General features: G+C 42.9%; 1 protein-coding gene across 1 annotated transcript; it reads right to left on the reverse strand.

Moving 5' to 3' along the window:
* Positions 1–9,309: 9,309 nt before the first annotated feature.
* On the reverse strand, positions 9,310–15,562 carry LOC115308072 (translation initiation factor IF-2-like). The gene is made up of 2 exons (XM_029965574.1): positions 15,421–15,562; positions 9,310–9,914 (listed from the first exon to the last, which is right to left on the reverse strand). Exons 1-2 carry the CDS (start codon positions 15,560–15,562, stop codon positions 9,310–9,312), a joined length of 747 nt encoding a protein of 248 aa, XP_029821434.1.
* Between the last annotated feature and the right edge of the window lie 5,630 nt (positions 15,563–21,192).

Genomic DNA, 21,192 nt, shown 5'->3' on the forward strand with positions numbered 1-21,192 from the left:
AAACCTCTCAGCTGGGGCTTGATCCTTGATTGGGCCAAGTGTTTAACTCGAGGCAACTAAAAGTCTGTCGCAGTGCTTCTGGAGAATTTCCAGGCTTGAGAGAACCCTTCAGGACATAAAATCTGCCTAGTCCAGTCCTGCCTGGTCTTCAGTGCATCACAGTTGAGCTGTTGAAATGGGATGATGACCAGAATGCTGCTGCATTACAACAGTTTTAAAAACTGAATAAAATAGACCCAAAATATTCTGAGAACTGTAGAAGGGTAAGATGGTCTCAAAGCTCATTGGCAGAAATGCCTAAATGTCCATACTCAATACATGCCAAACCTCCTCAGATTTTATAACACAAGGTGATGAGGGAAGCTCCCTCATCAAAGTCTGAATGAAACTAACTTTAAAAGATCTCTGAAAATTGGAGAAAAATAAGCTTCTCTTCTACTGTAGCCTAAATGAAACCGGACTACATTCAGCTGTGTTTTATGGGTAGGAAGGTGTTTGTTCTGTGGCCTGAGTCTGGATGCTTGGGTTTGACTGAAGATGAGGATTTTCATCTTCATCATGAAATCGAGGTAAAATATGAAATGTGGCCAGGGTCCCTCAGCAGGTGAATGAGAAGAGCTTTTTTACACTCTGGGATAGGAATGAGACCTTTTTTTTGTAGTGAACAGGAAAAAGACATAACCAAGCCAAAAATGTGTTCCTCCTTGATATATCAGGCATATCAGCCCTGAACTTGAAAGTACCATCCTGGGGACCACCTGGAAGAGGTGATTCAAGCTGATGATTTATCAGTGTAGTTACTCTCCTTACAAAAAGCTCCATATGCACATCTGAAACTTAAAACCCAACCCCCCAAGAATAGCCACCCCAAAACCCTGTTTATGATTGTAGTACTTCCACAGTTCAGTTTGGTTTTTACTGTAAATCCTCTTCCCACTTCAGAATTTCCTTTTCTCTCCAGGTTTCAATGTATAACTCCAGGAAAATTTTTGCATTGATACCTTTGTGGAGATAGCTTCTGTATCAATTGTTTTTTGTATATTTTTTTACCTTTGTGGTTTTGCCTTTGTCTTAACCTTTCTCAAGTAAACACAGGTTGTTATGTTCTTGTACTTCCACAAGGAAGACATTTGTTATTTGAAAAAATGGTTTAGATACCAGCTGCTTTGAGCTGTTCATTCTTTATTGTGCAAAAGCCTTACTTCCTTGCCACAAGATAAACATTTTTGTTAGTTATACTCTTCTGACACACTTGTTTCCTCACTGTGCTGGCATTGTGGCTTTAATTAGTTTTCGTAGTTTTTTTTTTTTAAGTCATTAAGAAAAACGTTTTTACTCTCCTTCAATCCTGCTCACCCTTCATATTTTTACACAGGAATCAAATCTTGCTTTGATTCATCAGCAAAATGACACTGGAATTGAAGGGTGTTTTGGACAAAAAACTTTGTTCTGACTATGTGGAATATCCTTTTACCACAAATCTCTGCTTCTCTTTCACTCTTTGTTTCTTCCTGAACTCCCAGCTCCTGCAGACAGCAATATGCTATTCATGTGCCTTTTAAATCTCTAATGTTTTCCAGGTGAGAAGAAAAGTGCAGGAAATTGCAGGTCTGCAGTATCTGAGAGGGAAGGTGTCTGTTGGAAGCCACGTGTGAAAAGGGCTGGTGGGGCCTGCAGAAAACACGGTCAAAAGATGGAAAGGAGTTTCTTCTTTCATACTTATTGTGCAGATGTTCCCAAGCTACTGATTAAATGGGATATTGATAAATTCTTTTGAATTCCTAAAGACTTTTTGGAGTTCAGTTTCTGAAGTTCTCAGGTCAAGGTTTTTCATGCACCTTGCAACAGAAGTCCAGCTTCAACTTGTAATATACTTTCTTATCCTTATTTCATGAACTCAGCTGCAATGTTTCCTAGAACAATGATTCAATTAAGTGCGTGTACCCCTTCAGATGCTTAGAAAACAAATCAGCCAGCTGATTTTCAAATGACGAATGAGTTAACTTACTCAGCAATGAGCAGAATTTTTAAAATGTTCAGATTCTGTTAAGCCCACAGTAGAAAACAAACCTTTTTTTAGGTTTCACAGATTTGTTATCACAGATGTTCTTAGCCTAAATATATGGGTATGCAAAAACAAATACAAAATATGTATAAACTTCCTTTATTTATGTCTGACACTGATTTCATTCTGAGTCCAGGTTTCAAGCAGCTGTAAATGCTAAATCCAGAGCTCAATGTCCTCCCCTGCTGCTCTTCATGGCAACAGAATAATGAGGGCCTGGTTTTTTGGTGTGCATCTAACACTGTGTGGAGAGATCTGGCAACTGTATTTAGAAAGATTTCCCACTAGTGAATCTGACACTATTCCCATTGAATTTACATCAGCTTCAACCATTCACAAAGTTACCACCAGCTCAAGGCTTCAGAGGGGAAGAGTCACCAACCAGTAGACAAAGGCAGAAATTTGCAGTAGCATTTCCTCTTTTCCTTGTCGTTCTGTGTGGTGGGAATAGCCAGGTGTGATGTGGGCAAGCTGTGCAAATGTCCCTCTGTTGTGCTGTGAATCCCCTGAGCACTAGCTGAGTCAGTGGAGCAGTTCTGCAGCCACCCCAGGGGACCCTCCTCCCTGGTAACATCTCTTCTACGTGACCCACTGCCATTTCCCGTGCCAGGACTGTGCAAAAGCTCTCCTGAAATAATGGAGGATGGTTTGGAACTGCTGGAATGTGAACTGTAATGGCTAAAGGGAATGTAGCAAATGTCACCATTTATCAGCATCACACCCTGGGGTTGGTTTGACCACTTCTTTTTTCCTATATCTAACATAAAAAAATAGGTCTTGTCTCATCTCATCTGACTTGCAGATGGTTGTAGTAGATTTCTACTGTGAGCAAGTTATCTTTGGGATATAGAGAGGCATTTCCAGCTAGTGGACTGTCCCATTTAGAGTGACGTTTTTATTGACATTAAATAAAGTTTTACCAGAGACAGCCTGTTAGATAATCAATTTTAAAATGGCTTAAGGTAGGTGAAATTAATTCTATGGTGGTTATTAAGATAATCAGACTTGAGACTTAGCCAGAGGTGCAAACACATAGATTCCAGCAGTTTTGCTTCAATTTTGTTTTTAGATAAGGACCATCTATCTGTAGATTCTATGGGAAGGTGAACAAATGAGAGAAAAAGAATAACAGAATCTGATTAGTTTACACAGAGATTTCAATGCAGAAGGAAGGGAGGAAACAAGACACTCACCAGATCAGATGTTACTGCACCTATTTGTTAATGTGCGTCCTTGAATGGAATTAATGAAACCTTTCATTATAGATCAATATGCTCTTTGACTAGAGAATATTATGGGTACCTATTGTATATGCTTAATTAGATTGAAATTGCTTTCACATTTCCTTTATATTCAAAAAAATCTGATCTCAGCAGTTTAAAAAAGGGAATTACAAAAGTCATGATCTCCACTGTGCTGCTAAAGTCAGCAAGAGAAGGAAAAAAAGGAACAAATCCTCAGCCACTGCCCAGCTCTGGGTCTCAGCTCGGTGGCAGTTTTGGCAGAGCTGCACTAGTAGTCACTGCAGTGTATCCAGGGCAAAGACAAATGGTAAATCTTTTACTATTGTCACAGGAGATTGGCAGGTGTCCATTAAGGGCAATAGGTCTGGGTCTATGTGAACTATTTTGAGGCATATTTGCCTTTCTTATTTTCTGCCAAAACCTCATTGCTTGATGAAAGTGTTCCAAATTAACATGCATCACTCTTCTTCCTCATCTTTCTCTCCCCAAAAAACATTTTCAAGTGATCCTTTCAAGTGATTTTTTTGATGGCCATTATCATTCCTTGAATTCCCTATCAAAAACCACACCTTAGCACCACAGCCCTATTCTTATGAAAATACAACCCCTAGTACTTAAATACCAATCAGTTAGTTTTCTTGTTGCCTCATGCTTGCAGCTCAGCCCCCAGCGTGTTTCTGGGTTTGTTCCCCTGTCCGTCCCACAGCTGCTCCCCTTGTTTGTCACCAGCACCATGTTCAGTCCCCTGGGTGCCCAAGTGTGGCCCTGGGTGCTGTGTCTGTGCTCAGGCAGCCTCAAACCCTCCTGGCACACACAGGGCTGGCCCTGCTGTGCTTCTGAACTGAAATGGGAACTCTCAACAGCTCTCTGAAGCCATTTTTATCCTCAGTTCTCCAAGCCCCAGCTCTGCAGCCAGGAGGCTCCTGCTCTTTCCCTGGGGCTGACACAGGGTAGGATCAGGGTTGTTTAGCCTGGAGAAAAGGAGGCTCAGGGGCAGCAAATCGTTCTTTACAGTTACCTGGAAGGAAGTCGTAGCCAGGACAGGGTCAGTGTCTTCTCCCAAGTAACAAGTGACAGGACAAAGGAAAATGGCCTGAGGTTGCACCAGGGGAGGTTTACACTGGATATGTGGGAAAATTTCTTCACTTAAAGGGTTGTCAAGGGCTTGTCCAGGGAAGTGGTGACTCAATCACTTAAAGACATGTAGATGTGGCACTTGGAGACATGGGCTAGTGGTGGATTTGGCAGTGCCGGAGAAATGGTAGGACTCGATGATCTTAGAGGACTTTTGCAACCTAAACAATTCCATGGCTTGCTGCTCCATTGTGTTATGTTCAGTGTCCCTCAGCCTCCTTAGGATGCATTGTTTATCAGCTTTCTTCTTTTCAAAGTCTTTGTTTGTACAGTGACAGCTTTTGTGCCAATTTTTTCCTTTGCCTGGAGTTATTGGCAGAGCTAATTAAGCACAGAATATAAAAGCCTCCTTCTCTGGGGCTGAGTGGTGTGGTCAGAGCAGTGTGAGTGCAGCCTGGGGGGCTGGGTTTGCCCGGGGATGGGCAGATTATCTTCACAAAGAGGTACCGGGGTGTTTCCAACAGCGAATACAATCCTTATTCTGGAGGGGCCACGTGTTCTATCCTTCCTTGCCCTGCTCTGTGCTGCTCCACAGCCACACAGATGGCACTGGGTGCACTCACAGCCCTCCGGGAGCACCCAGGTCCCGGGCACTGTGGGGGAAGCTGATGGGTGAGAGGGGATTTGCAGGCTCACCTGTGTCTGTGCCGGATGGCAGGAGGGACTGCGTGCTGCCTCTGGGTTTGAATGGGTGCATCAGCTCAGGGTGCTTCCCCCGGGGCTCATAGAGCTCAGCTCCACCTGGGAATCGTGCCTGGGGGTTTCACTGTAGGTAAGAAAAACAGAAAGGGTAAGGGGGCAGCCCCTGGGTCAGGAAAGTGCTCCCCTCCGTCTCCAGCGGGAGGGCAGAGGCCTGACCTCACCTCTAGCTGTGAGCTGTAACAGACCGAGATTCATCCACAGTCAGAAATGCTCGGGGAACTTTGTCTTTTTTGGGTTTTTTTTTCCCTTTTTTTTCCCCCTTCTTTTTTTATTTCTGGACAAATGTCTGATCCTGACAGGAAACACGACTGGATCCCGTATAAAATGCTTCTGCTGTCTGTCCAGCCCAGACTACTCCTCTCTGGGTGCCATGAGGCGGGGGTAGCCCCCGCGCAGGTATTTCCACGGGGCTCTGCCGGGGCTCTCAGCCCACCTGCGGCGTCCCCGCCGCCCTGGGGTGGTCCTGGGCATCTGCAGAGAGGCGACGGGGCAGGGACAGGGCAGGGACAGCGCATCCCTCCCGGAACCCGTCGGCACAGGATGGGGGTCCCCGGCCCCCCCGCAGCCGTGCCCGTGGGTGTCTGGGTGACTGAGAGGGGTCAGAACCGACCCCTGGGGAGGGGACACCCTGCCCCTGACTGGGCATAGGGAGAGGGTGCTCTGGGCTCCTTCCACCCCTTACTTTGCCCCTTCAACCCCAACTTGTCCCCGCGGGCACCAGAGGAGCCCCAGGAGCGGGGCCCGGTGGGAGGGCAGGGCCGGGGGGCTGCGCTCCCCGCGGGCTGGGGGGAAGGGAGACGAAAATCGAGACGAAGCAACAGCCTCTAGCTTTTCCCTTCCTCTAATCTCGCTTCACTCCCCTTGCTCCCTCTCCCTCCCTCGCCCCTTTCCCCTCCCTCCCTCTTTCTAATTCCTGCACTAGCTCGGAGCCTTCATTCAAGCCGCCGCTTGCCGCTGGAGCTATAGGCTGAAGATGCCGCCGTGCCCGCTCCGCGGCGAGTTGTGAATGGGACCCGCTCCTCTTCCCTGCTCCGAGGGGCCAAGGACGCCGCCAGCCCCGCTTGGGGGACCCGCAGGCGAGCGGGGGAGCCCGGGGGAAGCCGCGGCAGGACCGCTCTGGTGGAGTTGGGAGCGCTGCGGGCGGCGGGCAGCAGAGGAGCCGGGAAGGGAAGGGAAGGAAGGAGCGGAGATGAGCGGCTCCGGCGGCTCGGCAAGGGAGGATGCGACGGTGGGGATGCGAAGCGGGGGACACCCGAAACTTGCCAGCTGCGGAGCCAGGCAGGGTTGCGGGCGCGGGATGCGGGCGCGGGATGCGGGAGCGGGATGCGGGAGCGGCATGCGGGAGAGCGGGGCATTGCGGGCAGCGGTGATGTGCGGGGCGCGCGGTGCGGGCTCTGCGGCGGCGGCCGCGGGTCCCCGAGGGCGCGATCATCTCTCCAAAGGGAGAAAGGAAACGCTGTGGCAGACGGCGGTTTTTATTTTTTTCCCCTCAGTTCTTGCCCGGGGGCGGGGAGGAGGAGGGTGAGCGTTTGGCCGATTTGAAATGTTCCTCCCGAGAAGCAGATGCCGAAAGCCCCGAACTGAAAATCTTTTACTTGCTCTGTAGCTCCCAGGCACGAAATGGATATGCAGAAATTAGGAGTGCATGAGATGAAGGATACTCTATCCAGAATGAAAAAGGGGAAGGTTTTGATTTACATCCTTCCTTTCCTTCTTTTTTTTTTTTTATGTATTTTTGCTGGCTTTCAAATACATTACTATTCACAAGGTACCAAAATGGTATCTGTCTCTAACACAGGCTAGTCCAACAAGCATTATGCTCCTGGGTGATGCGTGCATAAGCACATACCCAAGACAGGTAAAATAGATCAGGCTGTGGGTCCCCATAAATACCATTAACTTTTATTCTAAAAGTGCTTCCTGTGCAGCCCTGTGGGAGCACATATAGCAGTCTGACATCATGATACAAATGCCTTTACCTCCTATAGAAGCTCCCTTTATTGTCTACTCTTTTAAATATTCATTTGGTGAGGAGAGAACCAGTATATGCCGGGAGACCTTCTTTGTACCATTGCTACAAAGGACAGAGTGGCTGTGTAACACAGTATTTACCTACCAAGATATCTGTGACAAAGAAACCTCTTTAGCAAATGAGGTCACTAATTCAGAAATTGGCCCTTTATAAGGAGAATGTTCATTTCTTTTTCATGTTCCAGTTACTAGGAACTCTCTGGGAAAGACTTTCTTCCTGTTGATTTGTGATACAATAAGATTTTCACAGACTCCATGCTCTCTATTAAGGAATTAAATGTTTTTAATTATTTAATAATGGAACTGTTGAATGGAAGCTCTATCAAGGAAGCATGAAGCCAGGCACTGCTGAATGTCTATCCCTTTTCCCCCTCCCTTGCTTTTCCATCTGCTTCAATGTTTCCAAAGTCTGGGTGATTCTCCGGGTAAATACTTTGTTCTCTTTTTCTGCATTGGCTAAAGGATACCCATAAATAAATAGGCTTTCAGTGCAGAAGTTCTGCAATAATTAATCTGACATGTGCCTCAACCAGGTCTGTCTGCTGAGATTTGGAGCACAAATCGATGCCTGTGCTCAGTCCTTTGAATGATTTTATAAGGAGACATATTACAAGTCTGTGGAAGTGGAATTGCAGATGTTTGCTCATGAGCAGTAGTTTCATGGCAGAGCAGCTCAGTTCGTGTCTGGGAGATGGGCAGCAAGAACGGGGGGGAATTGGGAGCAGAAGGTCTGGTTTGAGCTTCATACCTTAACACACAAGTCATTCTTTCAGCACATTTCTCAGTCTACTATGCTCTAGAAACAGAAGTTTCTCTCTACTTCAAAGGCAGTTCTCCTTCCTCTTGGAGGAGAACAAAATAAAGTTACAGAACTAAGAACAAGAGCTTCAATAAAATAATTAGCAATTCTTTAGGAAAATTTTACCTAAAGAATGTCTTTATTCTGCTGTTCTTGGGCCCTGGAATAGAATATTTAATTTTTCAATTTTTTTTCCACCTCAGCCCTGCACTAGAGCATCATAAAATGAACATGGAGAGAGAATGCTATTTATAGGCTTCTCTACATCAGCTTTAACTTTGCTACAATTGTAAGTGTTGACTGTCAAAAAAAATCTGTAGGAACTAGATTACTTCATTACCAGAAACACTCCTGCAATAGGACATGTCAGGAGACAAGTCACTGCGATTTAGCAGCAGCAGTTTCAGAAGAAAATATGTATGGAAATGGTTGATTGAGAGATAGGACAGCTAAATTAATTTTTATTTTGCATAACAATACGGGAAAACTACAAAGATTGGAATGATTTCAGTGATTTGTCAGATAAAATGCTTTAAAGTAAACAATGTGATTTCAGCTTCAATTAATAAGCTATTCTGACAACATCTGACATATTTAATTTAGTGTAAGAAACATATGTGAAATTCAGAGTTACAGTAGACTAACATTTTTGTTTTCTGCAAATGCTGTAATCCAACAAAGCATAACTTGACAAACGAATGTTTTATTGCTGGAATTCCACAATAGAAGCTATTTCTAGCTCAGACATCATAGAAATTTAAAAGTAATTTCAAACTTAAAACCAGCGTCTCTTCTTTTTGGTGAACTCCTTAAACCAGTCCTGAATCCATTTTGTGAGCTGGATGTTTAGTCAAATATCTTCAGTGTGTGAGGAACAGAGGTCTCATCTGGAATCAATTAATGTGGAACAGTTTAGCAACATTCTTCCTAGACTTTTTTTGTGTGTCTGAGTTTTCCTAGCAGCATTTTAAGCTAAAAATCTGTGTATAATTTCCTATGCCATACCCATTTTTATTTTTTAATGGCCCTTCAGTTTTCATTGTTTCTTTGTTGGGGCCAACCTAAAGCTTAGGGAAAGAAATTACAAGATGGCCATTGATTTAAATGGAGATTGGATCGGGTGCTTTGTCTGTGTGAATTAGGAGGACTTTACACTTCACTGTGGTCATTTTATGCCGTATATATTTTTTGTCATTTATATTTTTGTCATACATATCAGTTAAGGAACGCTGTAGTCATATGCTTCGGTAAATACTAGACATAGACTGAAACTCTTACAGTATTTTGGGAGAAAATGCAGCAGAGCTGTGTTTGAGTTTTGACGCTGAGGGCTCTTAGACTGGGAAATTATCGATCCCTCGGAGTGCACGTGCCGAACAATCAAACCCCTTCATTAGCGGCAGGAGGGACTCTGGGCCATTTCGTTCCTGCGGGAGGGGAGGGGATCTGCCCCTGGGGCTCTGCGGGGCGGGGGTGTTGCGGGACAGGGGCGGTGCGGGGCCGAGGGGCTGTGGAGCCGGAGCGATGCAGGAGCAGGGGGCGGGCGGAGGCCGGGAGACAATGTGAGAGCTGTGCGGGCGGTGCCCGGGGCTGTGCGGAGCGCTGCTGCCGTGCGGGCTGCGGGGGTCCGTGCGGCTGCGGCGCGGCGCACTAGAGGGCAGCAGCTGCTCCGCGCCCGGCCCCGGAGAGCGCCGGGCTGTTCCCGGCGTAGCATCCCGGGGGATGCGGGACCAGCCCCGCCGCGTTCCGGGCCGATGCTCCGGCACTCGGCCGGGATTAGCAGCTCTCGAGCCGCTGGATCGCGTTACAGCCTTGCGAAGTTTTGAGATCCTTGTCTGGAGACAAGCTGACTCCACAGCCGGAGCGTGGGTGTAAAATAGCAGCTCTTTAAGGGGTTGGCTCTCCCTTTCTTCCCTTTTCAAAGGCAATGTCGTGTTTCCTGCAATGCCAACGGTTTAAAGATGAAAAAAAATGATACGGTGAAACAAAATATATCTCTTTCAAAGAGGTTATCAAGTTTGAGAGATCTTATAAAGACATCCTTGATAGGAAAAGAAAAATTATAAATTAGGTCATATTGGTCTAATTTTATCTGTACACAACCAGGTCAGTGGAGCTTACAGCTGAAGAACTGAGTAAAGGAGACTGGGCCAAATCATTTCTGCATATCCTACAGCACCTTGGGATATAAAACGTGTTGTTACAAGTCACGATTGCAAATCATAGAATCACAGAATTGTTTGGATTGGAAGGTTCCAACTTCTGTCTGGTCTTCTTTCGCTAGACCAGGTTGCTCCAAACCCCGTCAAACCTGGCCTGGATCCTGATGAACAAGGACATACATGATAATAAAGGTTTTGAGAGGTTGCAGGCACGGAAGGAGGTTCATTCCACTTGCACTCTTCTGATGTTCTTCCCTTGACATCACTTTGAGTGTTGCTAAAGGCAGAATTTTGGGCTACATAGATCTTTGATTTGACTCACAGACCAACCAAACTCCTGTGTATAAGAACTCTATACCATGAGTAATGAGCGCAGAACTTTGTAAATTGCATTATTATGAGCAGAGATGCAGCCAGATAAACCAATGCATCTAATCAAAATCCTTGCCTACAGCTTTGATGCCCAAACCAGGCAAGACAGTGCCACAACAGCTGTACAGCTGTCTGATATAAGATATTAATTAAGAATTATCTCAGAGTAACAACTCCTGGTGAGAGTTAGTAGCTACTGCACAGGGAAAGGGGCTCAGCACTGTGTTGCAAAGAGACCCAATAACTGCCCATCCTCTGCTGCAAGGCAGGGAATGTGCCTTCAGCCATCCCATGTGCTCAAGGTGGGTGTAGAGTTAGAGTTGCCAGAGCTGTTCAGAGCCCTCCAGAGAACATCCCTCGTGGCTGGGACATCAGCAGTGCCTTGCAAACCACCAGGAATCCAGAGACAAATCTGTGGAGCAGCCAGTGCTGCTGCTGAGCAGTGCCCTGGGGAAGGTGATGTCATGGCTCATTTTGCCTGACAAAGGCTCAAGGTCTCCTTCCATAACTGCTGGGGTGCTGTGGTGGCTCTCATGGATCCTAGTCCCACTGGATCTGTTGGCTCCGTGAGCCATAATTTAGCTCCTCAATTTTAAAGTGCTGCCTTAAGCAAATTCTAAGTGGGTCTTGTGTGGCTTTTTTTTCCTCCAAAATCTGGCAGTGAGTAAGAGCCCTCTCCCTTCTGAATCAGCAAGAGTTCATCAGAATTCTTAATTGTAATGCAATGGCAGGCAGAGTTGGAGTAGTAGAAATCAATGTAAATGGATTAAAAGAAAAAGACCAAGTAACTGAATGTAAAAGAGGAGCCAGGATTTTCTGAAGTGATTGGTGAACTGTGCAGCAACAGGTTTCCAAATATAATTCATTATTATAATGGCTATTTAATACTTCATCAACAGGTAGACTGTAGCCACATTACAGATACACTGACATCAAATGCAGTTGTGGGTCCTGGAGTTTTCTAAAGCAGACAAAACTGAACAGAGCTTTGGTACATGACTGCCAGCTGTAGGAAATGCCCATCTAGGCAGTAATTGCAATTAAGGTCTCATTTGATGATGTTGGTACAGTCTGACACTGCTCCAGTAAGCCCCCACAGGTGAAAACCAGAGTGATGAGCAGAAGGAATTATATTCCATAACCCTTTAAGAATTATATTCAATAACCCTTTAAAACACAATACACACAATCTCTGAGTTTGTGAGCTACACATTTAGCTTCTTACCTTTGCATGGTGCACTAGACATTAAATTTCTGGTGTGCCCTCTTGCACCCACCATCTCTTTTCACGTGAGCTCCTAATCACACACAGTCTGTGCCAGCTTGGGAAGCTAAAAAATGCCTTAACTTGATGCCAATCCCACAAGAGCTGCTTCTCCTGCCCCACATTTTAGCGCTCTTCATTTTATACAGTGCAATCATGAGACAGTCCAAGTGAAAGAGTTAAATTTAAAGTTAAACTGCTGCCATATAAACTCTGGTTCAACATAATTTTTATCCCAGCGAGGCTACTGATATATATTTTTAAATAAAATAAAACTTCAGAAACATATTAATTGGTCTCAGTGGTTAAGTTAAATAGTTAAATACATGCATACATATCATTCTGCCAAGGATAAGTCATTAGTTCAGTATAAAGCAGAAATGATGGCTCTATTTGAGTCAGGAGACTAAACCCTATTTCCATTAATGCTAACTGTTTTATTAATACATGCATGTGTCGGCATTAAGTCATAAATTTAAATGGTCTGTCCCTTCTTGATTTAAAGTAATTATCTCAAAGATCTTGGCTGCTGAGTGAATGACTGTGTTACTGCTTTCATCTTTTATCAACTAAGTTTTTATTTTTTTTTTTGTATGCAGACATTGTAAGGCAAACAAAAGAAATAGAGTTTGTGCAGAGTTGACTGGCATTTGAACCAAAAATAAATGTGTTTTCAAAAATACCTGTAACTATACCAGCCTCTAGATGAGGATTCTCAGACGTTTTTAGAAATAACATTACATACCTGCCTACAACTTATGTGGACTTTGTGAACATTTATGTATATTTTCATTCATATTATGGGAAAATTTTAATTGAAGCAACATTGCAACCTTTAAACTGTTGGGGGAAAAAGGGCATCAAAAAATTTATCCCCAATTTTTGGGAATAATTTACTTTTTTCTGAGAGATATCCTGAGGTAAATACAGGATTTGAATAGCATTTACAAAACAAAAGACTGGTCTCATTGGAACTAGAAAACACATCTAAAGTTTTAGGATCCAATTTTAGGATCCAACATTGTCCTTTTCAGAGCAGGGCCCCCAACAGTCCATCCTCCCTGCAGCAGACTTGGCCACACACTGATGTTGGGATTTCTGAGCATCACTCACTTCATGTTGATCTTCAGGACATGCTGATCATCAGCACAAGGTTCTAGTGCCTTTCTTCCTCTCAGGGTGCTTTGTGTCCAGGGCAGAGATGACTGTGAGCTCTTCCCAGGCCTGAGCAATATTAAAGCAGTTCAATGCTGCCAGGTTAATCCAGTCTGTACAGAGCAGAGAACAACCCCCCCATTCCACTTTGCATGACCCATAGAGATCACCAGGCTGGTGGGACTGAGATGACTCCGACATTTATCCCATGCACACACTGCAAAGCTATTTTTCATTTTAACATCCCCTTCCTGTGCTCTTTCAGTATATTTTTCTTGCAATTGAAATTCCAGTGAAGATCTTCAATATTTCACATTAGTGAAAGCCACTGTTCATTCACAGTTTCAAATCCAATTTCTCCAGACATAGGGAGCTCCAAAATTTTGAAAAGCAATTGAATAATAATTTTATTTGGGGCTCTGATTCAAACAGAAAATTTTGTCCAGTGCTGATTTTTGCCTTTTTATTTGTTACTGTTCCAATTATAGCTGGTATAGCTGGGAGAATATGGCTGATTAGTATGCATTTCAATTCTTTTAGCACGGTGGCAATTTCCATAGCATTTCTTTTCTCTACAGCAAGAAGAAAACATAGCAGGCAGTAGCATTTGAATGCAAACAGTTTACCATTTACATGAAAAAGGGCTGATTAGGTAGCAACGTATGTGACTGTGGGTCAGACGGAGAGGTCACAAGAGTTCTTTCTGTCCTTAAAATTGTGAATTTTGCAATATTATATTTATATGAAAAAAAATCTGTTCATAGATTAATTATACTCATGTTTCAAGTACCAAGTTTAAAAATCCTCTGAGATCTCCAGTAAATGGTTTTCTGTGGTGCTCTGCTTATACCCCTGTAAGTGAAACTAGTTTGAGATGATCCCTTCCTCAGTGTTTCCCAATCCTGCCCTGCAGTTCACAGCCCACTGCCCCGCACAAAGTTGATTTGAAAACTTCAGAGCTAACTGGGGAATCTGCAGGATCCGGGTTAGAATAACCCAGGGACAATAGTTAAGGCTGCTGTCTCTGTGCCCTTGGAGCCTTTCCTGTGCCCTAGACTTGGCCCTTGGCCTTTCAGGTTCCTGCATCGCCATCTGGAGTTCACACTTGGCTGTGTGTGATGATCTTTCCTGCCCCCAGTTCGTTGGATCCTCCTCTCCCTCTACAGCACAAAATCTGATATTTAGTGAATGTTTCACCTTCAAAGTCTCCCACTTTTCGATGTAACTTTGCCCTGTCCTCTCAGAACCTCACCTTTATCAGGTACAGTGGATCTTGTGGCCTTCCTTTTTGTTTTCATAGTTCTGCTTTACTCAGCCATCACCACTTACCTCAAATGTGGAGACATTCTTCTGGGATTCAATCTTCAATTCTTCTGGGGGTCAATCTGATCCAAAACTTGCCTTCTCCTTTGACCTGATTTAAACAAGGGTTTCCCATTCCCAGCCTGCAGTATAATCATACCCCTCACTACAAGCTTGTCCAGTGACCTTCTACACACATTAATTAGTTTTCTGGATTAGCAAGAGCCTTATTTTTCTGTGCATTTGTCTCGGTACATGTCAAGGTGCTGGGAGCAGTTAAATATGATAAAATTAATTCTCAGTATGTTCAATGACTTCAATAATTCTTCATAACAAAGAAAACTCCACATTTATATAAGGCAGCAGTGGTGTGATCTGAGAAATACTTGAGCGCTCTCATGACAGGAGAAATGGAAACCAGCCCTACAGCCTCACTAGACTATTTACACACAATATGCAGATGTCATATGGAACTAGGACATGATGAACTCCGTAGAAAAAGGCAGCACAAGGAGTCACCCTGGGCCGCAGTGATGCACTGTCATTCTAGAGCATCACAGATTAGTAAGTGGTTGCTGGTTTGGGCTTTAAAGGAGCAGTCAGAACACATGAGGAAAATCAAAAGTCAAAAGTCAAATTGTTAATTCATTTTGCATGGTAGGGACTTGACATTGAATTCCATCTTATTGTGCCCTTCAATGTGTATTCGTACTTTGGGAAGGCCAGGGCAATGTCCACTTTATTTAATATAAGCTCAGAACTTTATTATTGTCCTTAGCAGTCTTTTTTAATGAGTTCTATGAGCAGGCGAGTTTAAACAGCTTCTCTGATGTTTGCTCTTTACTGGGTAAAATTCAGACTAGTGAACCTGATATAAAACAGAGAAACTGTATTGGAGTCCAGGGGGTTGTTCACTGACATTGGGATTTTTGGTCAGCATCCTTGATGTGGGCATTGCAAGCAGAGTTGGTGGTTCCACCAATGCGTGTGTGCAGCTGGAGTTTAGCTGGAGCTGTGTATTCCAGGGCTCAGCCAGGTTTTGGTCCTACTAGAGTCAGGAATGCTCTCAGTGCACCATCATATGTACAAAATTGCACTAATATTTGTTTAATTATCTGGTCAAATTGAACAAGAAATGAGCTGGGCTGAAATAATGAAGTCTAGAGAGAAAGTGCCAGCTCTGATCTTACCAGCATTTGACAGTTGCTCACTGTTGTGACCTTGGCTTTTTTCTGATGAGCTGGAGGTCAGGAAGTGAGCTCCTGTAATTGCTGCCTTCATGAGGTTCTGAGGGCCATCCTCTGCTGCAGACTTGGATCGGATTGTCCACATGTGTCAGATTACTAACAGACTGGGTGCAATTCTGTATTTTGGTCATGTAGCTGTAAAATCCTGCTCCTTCCTTTATGATATTTCCCTTCAAAAACAAAGGACCAGCAAGTTATCTCTTGAAAGTCATACACAATGTGAGAGCTACTAAACATGGCACTTTCAATTTCTATTTACTTTTAATTTGTAAAAAAGTTACAGAAGGTCATTGATACTTTATTAAGAAAATAATGTAAATTAAATTAATAATGTGTACAAAAGACTTTTCCATTGGTATTAAATCATTTGCCCACTGGAGGAGAAAAGTTTGTTTTGCCTAGAGGTGTATCCCATCTGGAAATTACATCCATTTTTACTAGAAATGAAATCATTCAAAATGACTGCAGAAAAGCTTGTGTTTTAAGTGTTTCTGTGTGCTTTAAAGTAGACTATGTTTAACCCATAAATGCCTTGGGCAGTTTATTGCTTTGAGTTAATGAATGCTAATTGCTTCTTGAATTTGAGATCAGCAGTTCCTCCTTTAACACGTTTCAGGAATGTTACAAGGCGTGTTTACTTAAATGTGAAGGCTTCTTGTTTCACATGTTAGTTGTATGTGCAGCTCCTGTGACTTAATGGAAAAAGCATAAAATTGTATACACATTAACTTCATTTCTCATTCTTACTGATTCGTTATACACATTTCCCCCTTGGGCTTCATAAAAGGCACCAAGTTTTATTTTCCAATGGATCAGAAACAAACCAACTTTTTAATAACATATCAAGCATTTTAAATGTAAATACGTGAATTTCTCTGTGCATCCTCATGCCCCAAAGTAATTTCTGTTATCTAGGGGAATCCAAGCATATTCATTATGCTTTTTCAAGCCTGTATCCTTGTGAACTGAGATGTCAGTGCATGACAGGAACCCTTTGCACAGCTGCGCCTTGAAGGACAGATGTCTTTCTACTGTGAATGATGCCAGAAAAAGTCCTGCTGCAAAACTGCTTTTCCCACTTCTCAGTAGTCTAGTGAGGTCATTTCCATAATCCATGGAACTACTAAAATTAGGGGTACCTATATGCCTGTGTTGTTGGAGCTGTGTAGGGAACTGAGTAAGAGATTGCTATATATTAATTATGTGTTCTAATTATGTCCTTTTAGTAACCTCCTCGTGTCCCAAAAGAATCCTAGAATGAATGAAGAGGAGCATAATTCCTCATTTATGGAGAGGAATTCTTTCAGAAATAATATTCAGAATGGCAAATCAGCTGAGAGTAGAGTGTTTCCTAGTCTGTGTACCATCCTGCAGGCTTTGGCTGGTCAGGCAAGAATGGCTTCACCAGGTGCTTGCATTTGATGGGAGAGGGAAGGCTTTTGTTCTTCCTATTTTAAGAGTGTTCTTTCAGATGACTAGAGGAGAATGTGCCCAGTCACATCTCTTTGGGGGAAAATAGCTGGAAAGCATAGACGATGGAAATTCTTGTATTGTGAGGACAAACCCCTTTGCTTCTCAGAAGTGTTTTAACACATCTCAATGTCATGTCATCTAAAGAGCGGCTTCCAAAGCATGGTTTTAAAACAAGTTAAGTTGACTGGAAAATAATTTCAGTTTGTTTGGGAGGGAGAGTTTCAGCCTTTCAATAAACATCCCATCAAGTGTGTGGTATAGGGATCCTATTGGATCTACTATCCCTATTGTGCTCCTATTGGAGCAGCATTCCCAAAGGATTGCTGTGGTGCTCCCTTTGGAATGCCAGAACTGCTCCCTTTGGAATGCCAGAACATGGCATGAAGTCTGCTACTAGTGACAAAAGGGTTAAACCCCATATGGGCTAGTTATCTGTCTGGAGCTTCAAACAGCCACGTTCTACATCAAAAAGGGACTGCAGCGACTCCTTGATCAAAGCTCAGGTAATTTAATTATCTGCCTTCGTGAATCAAGGGGTCCTTGAACAAACTCGGGATACCTGGATATTAGAATATGGGAAATTCATTGTTTCGCTCCTACTATTCCAACATCAAAGAGAGCCTTTTCCTATAAACAAAGCAGTCTGAAGCCAAAGAATTCAAGCAAAAGGTGGTGTGGAGAGATTCAGTTTTCTAGGAGTTTTGCGAGCTGGAAATTAAGGTGACTCCTGTGGGGTGAGACATTTACCACTGTGATTCTTTATGTCTGTTTTATGTAAGAAAACATCTGTACCAAATCCTGCAAACTGAAATGCTTAACTCCTACTCTTTTGCGTTCTCTTAGTTAACATTGGTTTTCCTGTTTCTCGGTTTTAGGTGATGTTTTCTATTTTGGTTTGCAAATCTCTGTTTGCCAAGTCCTAAGTGGCTCTTTGACCACGTCATGCTTTGAGATTCTAATTAGCGTGGTACAATTAGTCTGTGCCCCCTTTGCGGGGGAGGGAGCCCAGCGCTCATTCCTCCAGCAGCCCCAGCCAAGAGCCGGGATAAATTCGGGCAGCCCGTGGTCAGTCCCACTCTGTGCCATCGGCAGCAGCCCCGTTAGTTCAGAATTAATGACCCAAAAATGGATTGGCATTTTTAAAACCACAGCAGAGGAGAGTGCGCTGAGACCAGAATGGATCCTCAGCCTGCAAAAGTACATGTTCCTTTATTTCTAGGAAAGATGAATTCCTTTGCATCTTTCCCTTTTATTTTTATTCTAGCATTTTCTTTTTTCGGGCTGTCAAATTTTCTCTCACAGCTGGGGCCTGACCCTTCTTTTTTCTTTGTTCATGGATCAAACGTAGTATACTAAAATTTCTTGTGGTAAGTGCCAGTCTCGATGTGTGTGTTGTACGTTTATCTGCGACGTCATTTCTGCATGAAAGCTCTCATTGCCTGCGCTGTCCCGATTTTGTGTGTTGTGTTCCCAACCTGCCCCAGTCCTGGGTGTGCAGCTGCTACTGAAGGCAGTGAGATGTCTCTGCGCCGAGTGCTTCCTCATTTCTTAGCAGGAACTAAAATAAATTAGTGGGAGACAAGTCAGGAGAGACAGGAAACAAATGCAGTCACTACATGTGACAACAAATGTTTCCGAGAATGATATAAAAATTATGTAAATAAAAAGAAAATAAAGTAGGTTGGCTCATCCCACCTGTTCAGATTTGCCTGGGAAATAAGTGTCACAAATTTCTGATGCTGCAGATCCTTTTACAAATGAAAATTTTTCTTTAAAAATGGGATGGAAATTCTTAGAGAATAAATGGGCTGCAAAATGCAAAACTGGGACAAAAAATTATTTTATATAACAGTAAATAGTTAAGAGTGTGGTATTTTGCAACTCACTGGTGAGTGTATTGTGTTTCAAATGGTGGCAGGATGCTTGGAGAAACATGTTCCTCTGCTTTGTATAAAGAAGGTATAATGTTCATATATTAATTGACTGTAGAATTCTATCAGCTCTGTACACTGAAGTTGCTTTCAGTAAGGTTACAGAATTAAATCAACTAGACTCAGTTTTAAAGACATTCCATATTCCTGCCATGAAAGCCAGGTAACTGTTACTGGAAGAACACATTGTTCATGTGAAACTTTTGAAACCGCTGGGTCTGATTTTTCAGTTTCTTTAATTTGGACATGAAACTTTTAAGCTCGAGAGACCTTGTTTTTAATATCAATGAACTAAACATGGTCAGTTTATTACCACGTGACAAACTCATTCTGGGTTTTCCAAGAAGTCAAGCAGCACAAAGGGCATTATTTAACTCAAAGGGAAGTTTCTTGGTATTTACAGCAGCATTCAAGGCAGACAGGTAGTATTGTCAAAAAGTTTTCTAGATGTGTGTGTGTGTATATACACATAACGACACACAGGTTGTCTGTGTGTGTATATAGAGAGAGATTAGATATGTGGAAGAAATTCCTCCCTGTGAGGGTGGGGAGGCCCTGGCCCAGGTTGCCCAGAGAAGCTGTGGCTGCCCCTGGATCCCTGGAAGTGTCCAAGGCCAGGTTGGATGGGGCTTGGAGCAACCTGGGCTGGTGGAAGGTGTCCCTGCCCATGGTAGTTGGTGGCACTGGGTGAGCTTTTAAGTCCCTTCCTACCCAACCCATTCTGTCATTCTACGATTCTATATGTGCTATGATTCCATATGAATCCTTCCTTCCTGAAGGTGTATCCCAGTTTTTCTGTGAGTTCTCTGATGTGAACAGGAGTTTCTGGAAGCCTTACCTGGAGCTATCTGGGCTCTGTGGCTGTGCTGGTTCCATGGGCAGGGGGTGATGCAGTGACAGGGCCCGGGCCATTACCAGAGGAGGAGGCATTGATTAGCAATAACACACTTCATTAACACTGCACTTTTTCAATCATTGTAATTGTGGCTCTTCCCCTAAAACATCAAGTGGAACAGGTTTTGTTTCAACCAAATCAATCTAATGTGTTAAAATTTACATAATTTCCTCTCATTTCATTTATAGAGCAGCAGGAATTTTAATTTGCATTGTCTGTATAGTCTATAATCAAAGTGTTAAGAGCACAAGGTTTATTCATTATGTATGGCATGTGGTGACAAATTTACATAATGGGCTGCATCTTGCTGAAATATTCCTTCTTTCCACACGCCCACCTTTGCAATTTTGGCTATAACTGATTTTCTATAAACCTGTTAATTCAATTACACAAGCCTTTGGGTTCCACAGAACTCTTACTAGGAGAACTATCCTTATAAAAATTAAAAAGTGGATAAAATGTCATATGGAAAGAGGAGAAGGGCTGAGGGAAAACATTGATAACTGGACTGTGTTTCCTGATTTCAGGAGAAAACTGATGTAAACCCACTGAGGTGTGTGCTGTTGCTCTATAGTGAGAGGTTGGATGAAAAGGTGCCTTATGTTTGTTTAGTGGCAATTAATATATAGAGTCTATTCTATTAAAAATTTCAGAACTAAGTTAGGGACTGAAAAGCCATTAAGCAGTTGAGATGCTGTAAATGTAAACCTCCATCATTCACTGTTGTCTGCCAAGGCCAGCCTTTCTTTATGAAAATAAAGTATTTAGCATGATTCTTTTTTTATAGAAGATTATTATATTTTAGTAAATGGAGAAAAAAATGAGAATTTTGATAACATTCATAGGAGATAAAATTTTATCTAAGTGAGGAATGTAAAGCATCCATTGGTTTAGATACATAAGTCATATGGAGCATCCCAGAACATCAGATTTATCATTTAGATCTTTGATTGCTGAATTTCAGATATAGCACATAACAGACAGTTTCCCTCTCCCTTTTGCTACCTAGGTAAGGATATTCAGACTAAAATGTAGGAATGAATGTACATTTATTTTTGTTATATCAAGCTATCTTGTAATCCAACTGTATAAACAACAGTATTCCATGTACTGGCATGTACAGAAATTCAGATAGTGCAAGATTTACTTACCTTTGATCAGAGAAAAGCTCGTGACAGAAATACAGAATATATTTAGCTGTTGACAGCAACACTCTTTGTAAGAGATTATGTGGACAGATGTTTCAGTCCTCTACAGAAACATTCATACAAATAAATTTATTAATACGTACTTAAATCTCTAATCTGATGTTAAGAGTTTAAAACTGTCAAAGTGTATTGTATTTAAATTGTCTTTTAGCCCATGCCAAGAGAAGGGGGTGTGGATGTATTACAGGCATGATGACTTCCGTTTTCA

Source organism: Manacus vitellinus, unplaced genomic scaffold (assembly GCF_001715985.3).
Source record: "Manacus vitellinus isolate BGI_N305 unplaced genomic scaffold, ASM171598v3 scaffold_10_pilon, whole genome shotgun sequence".
Taxonomy (NCBI): Eukaryota; Metazoa; Chordata; class Aves; order Passeriformes; family Pipridae; genus Manacus; species Manacus vitellinus.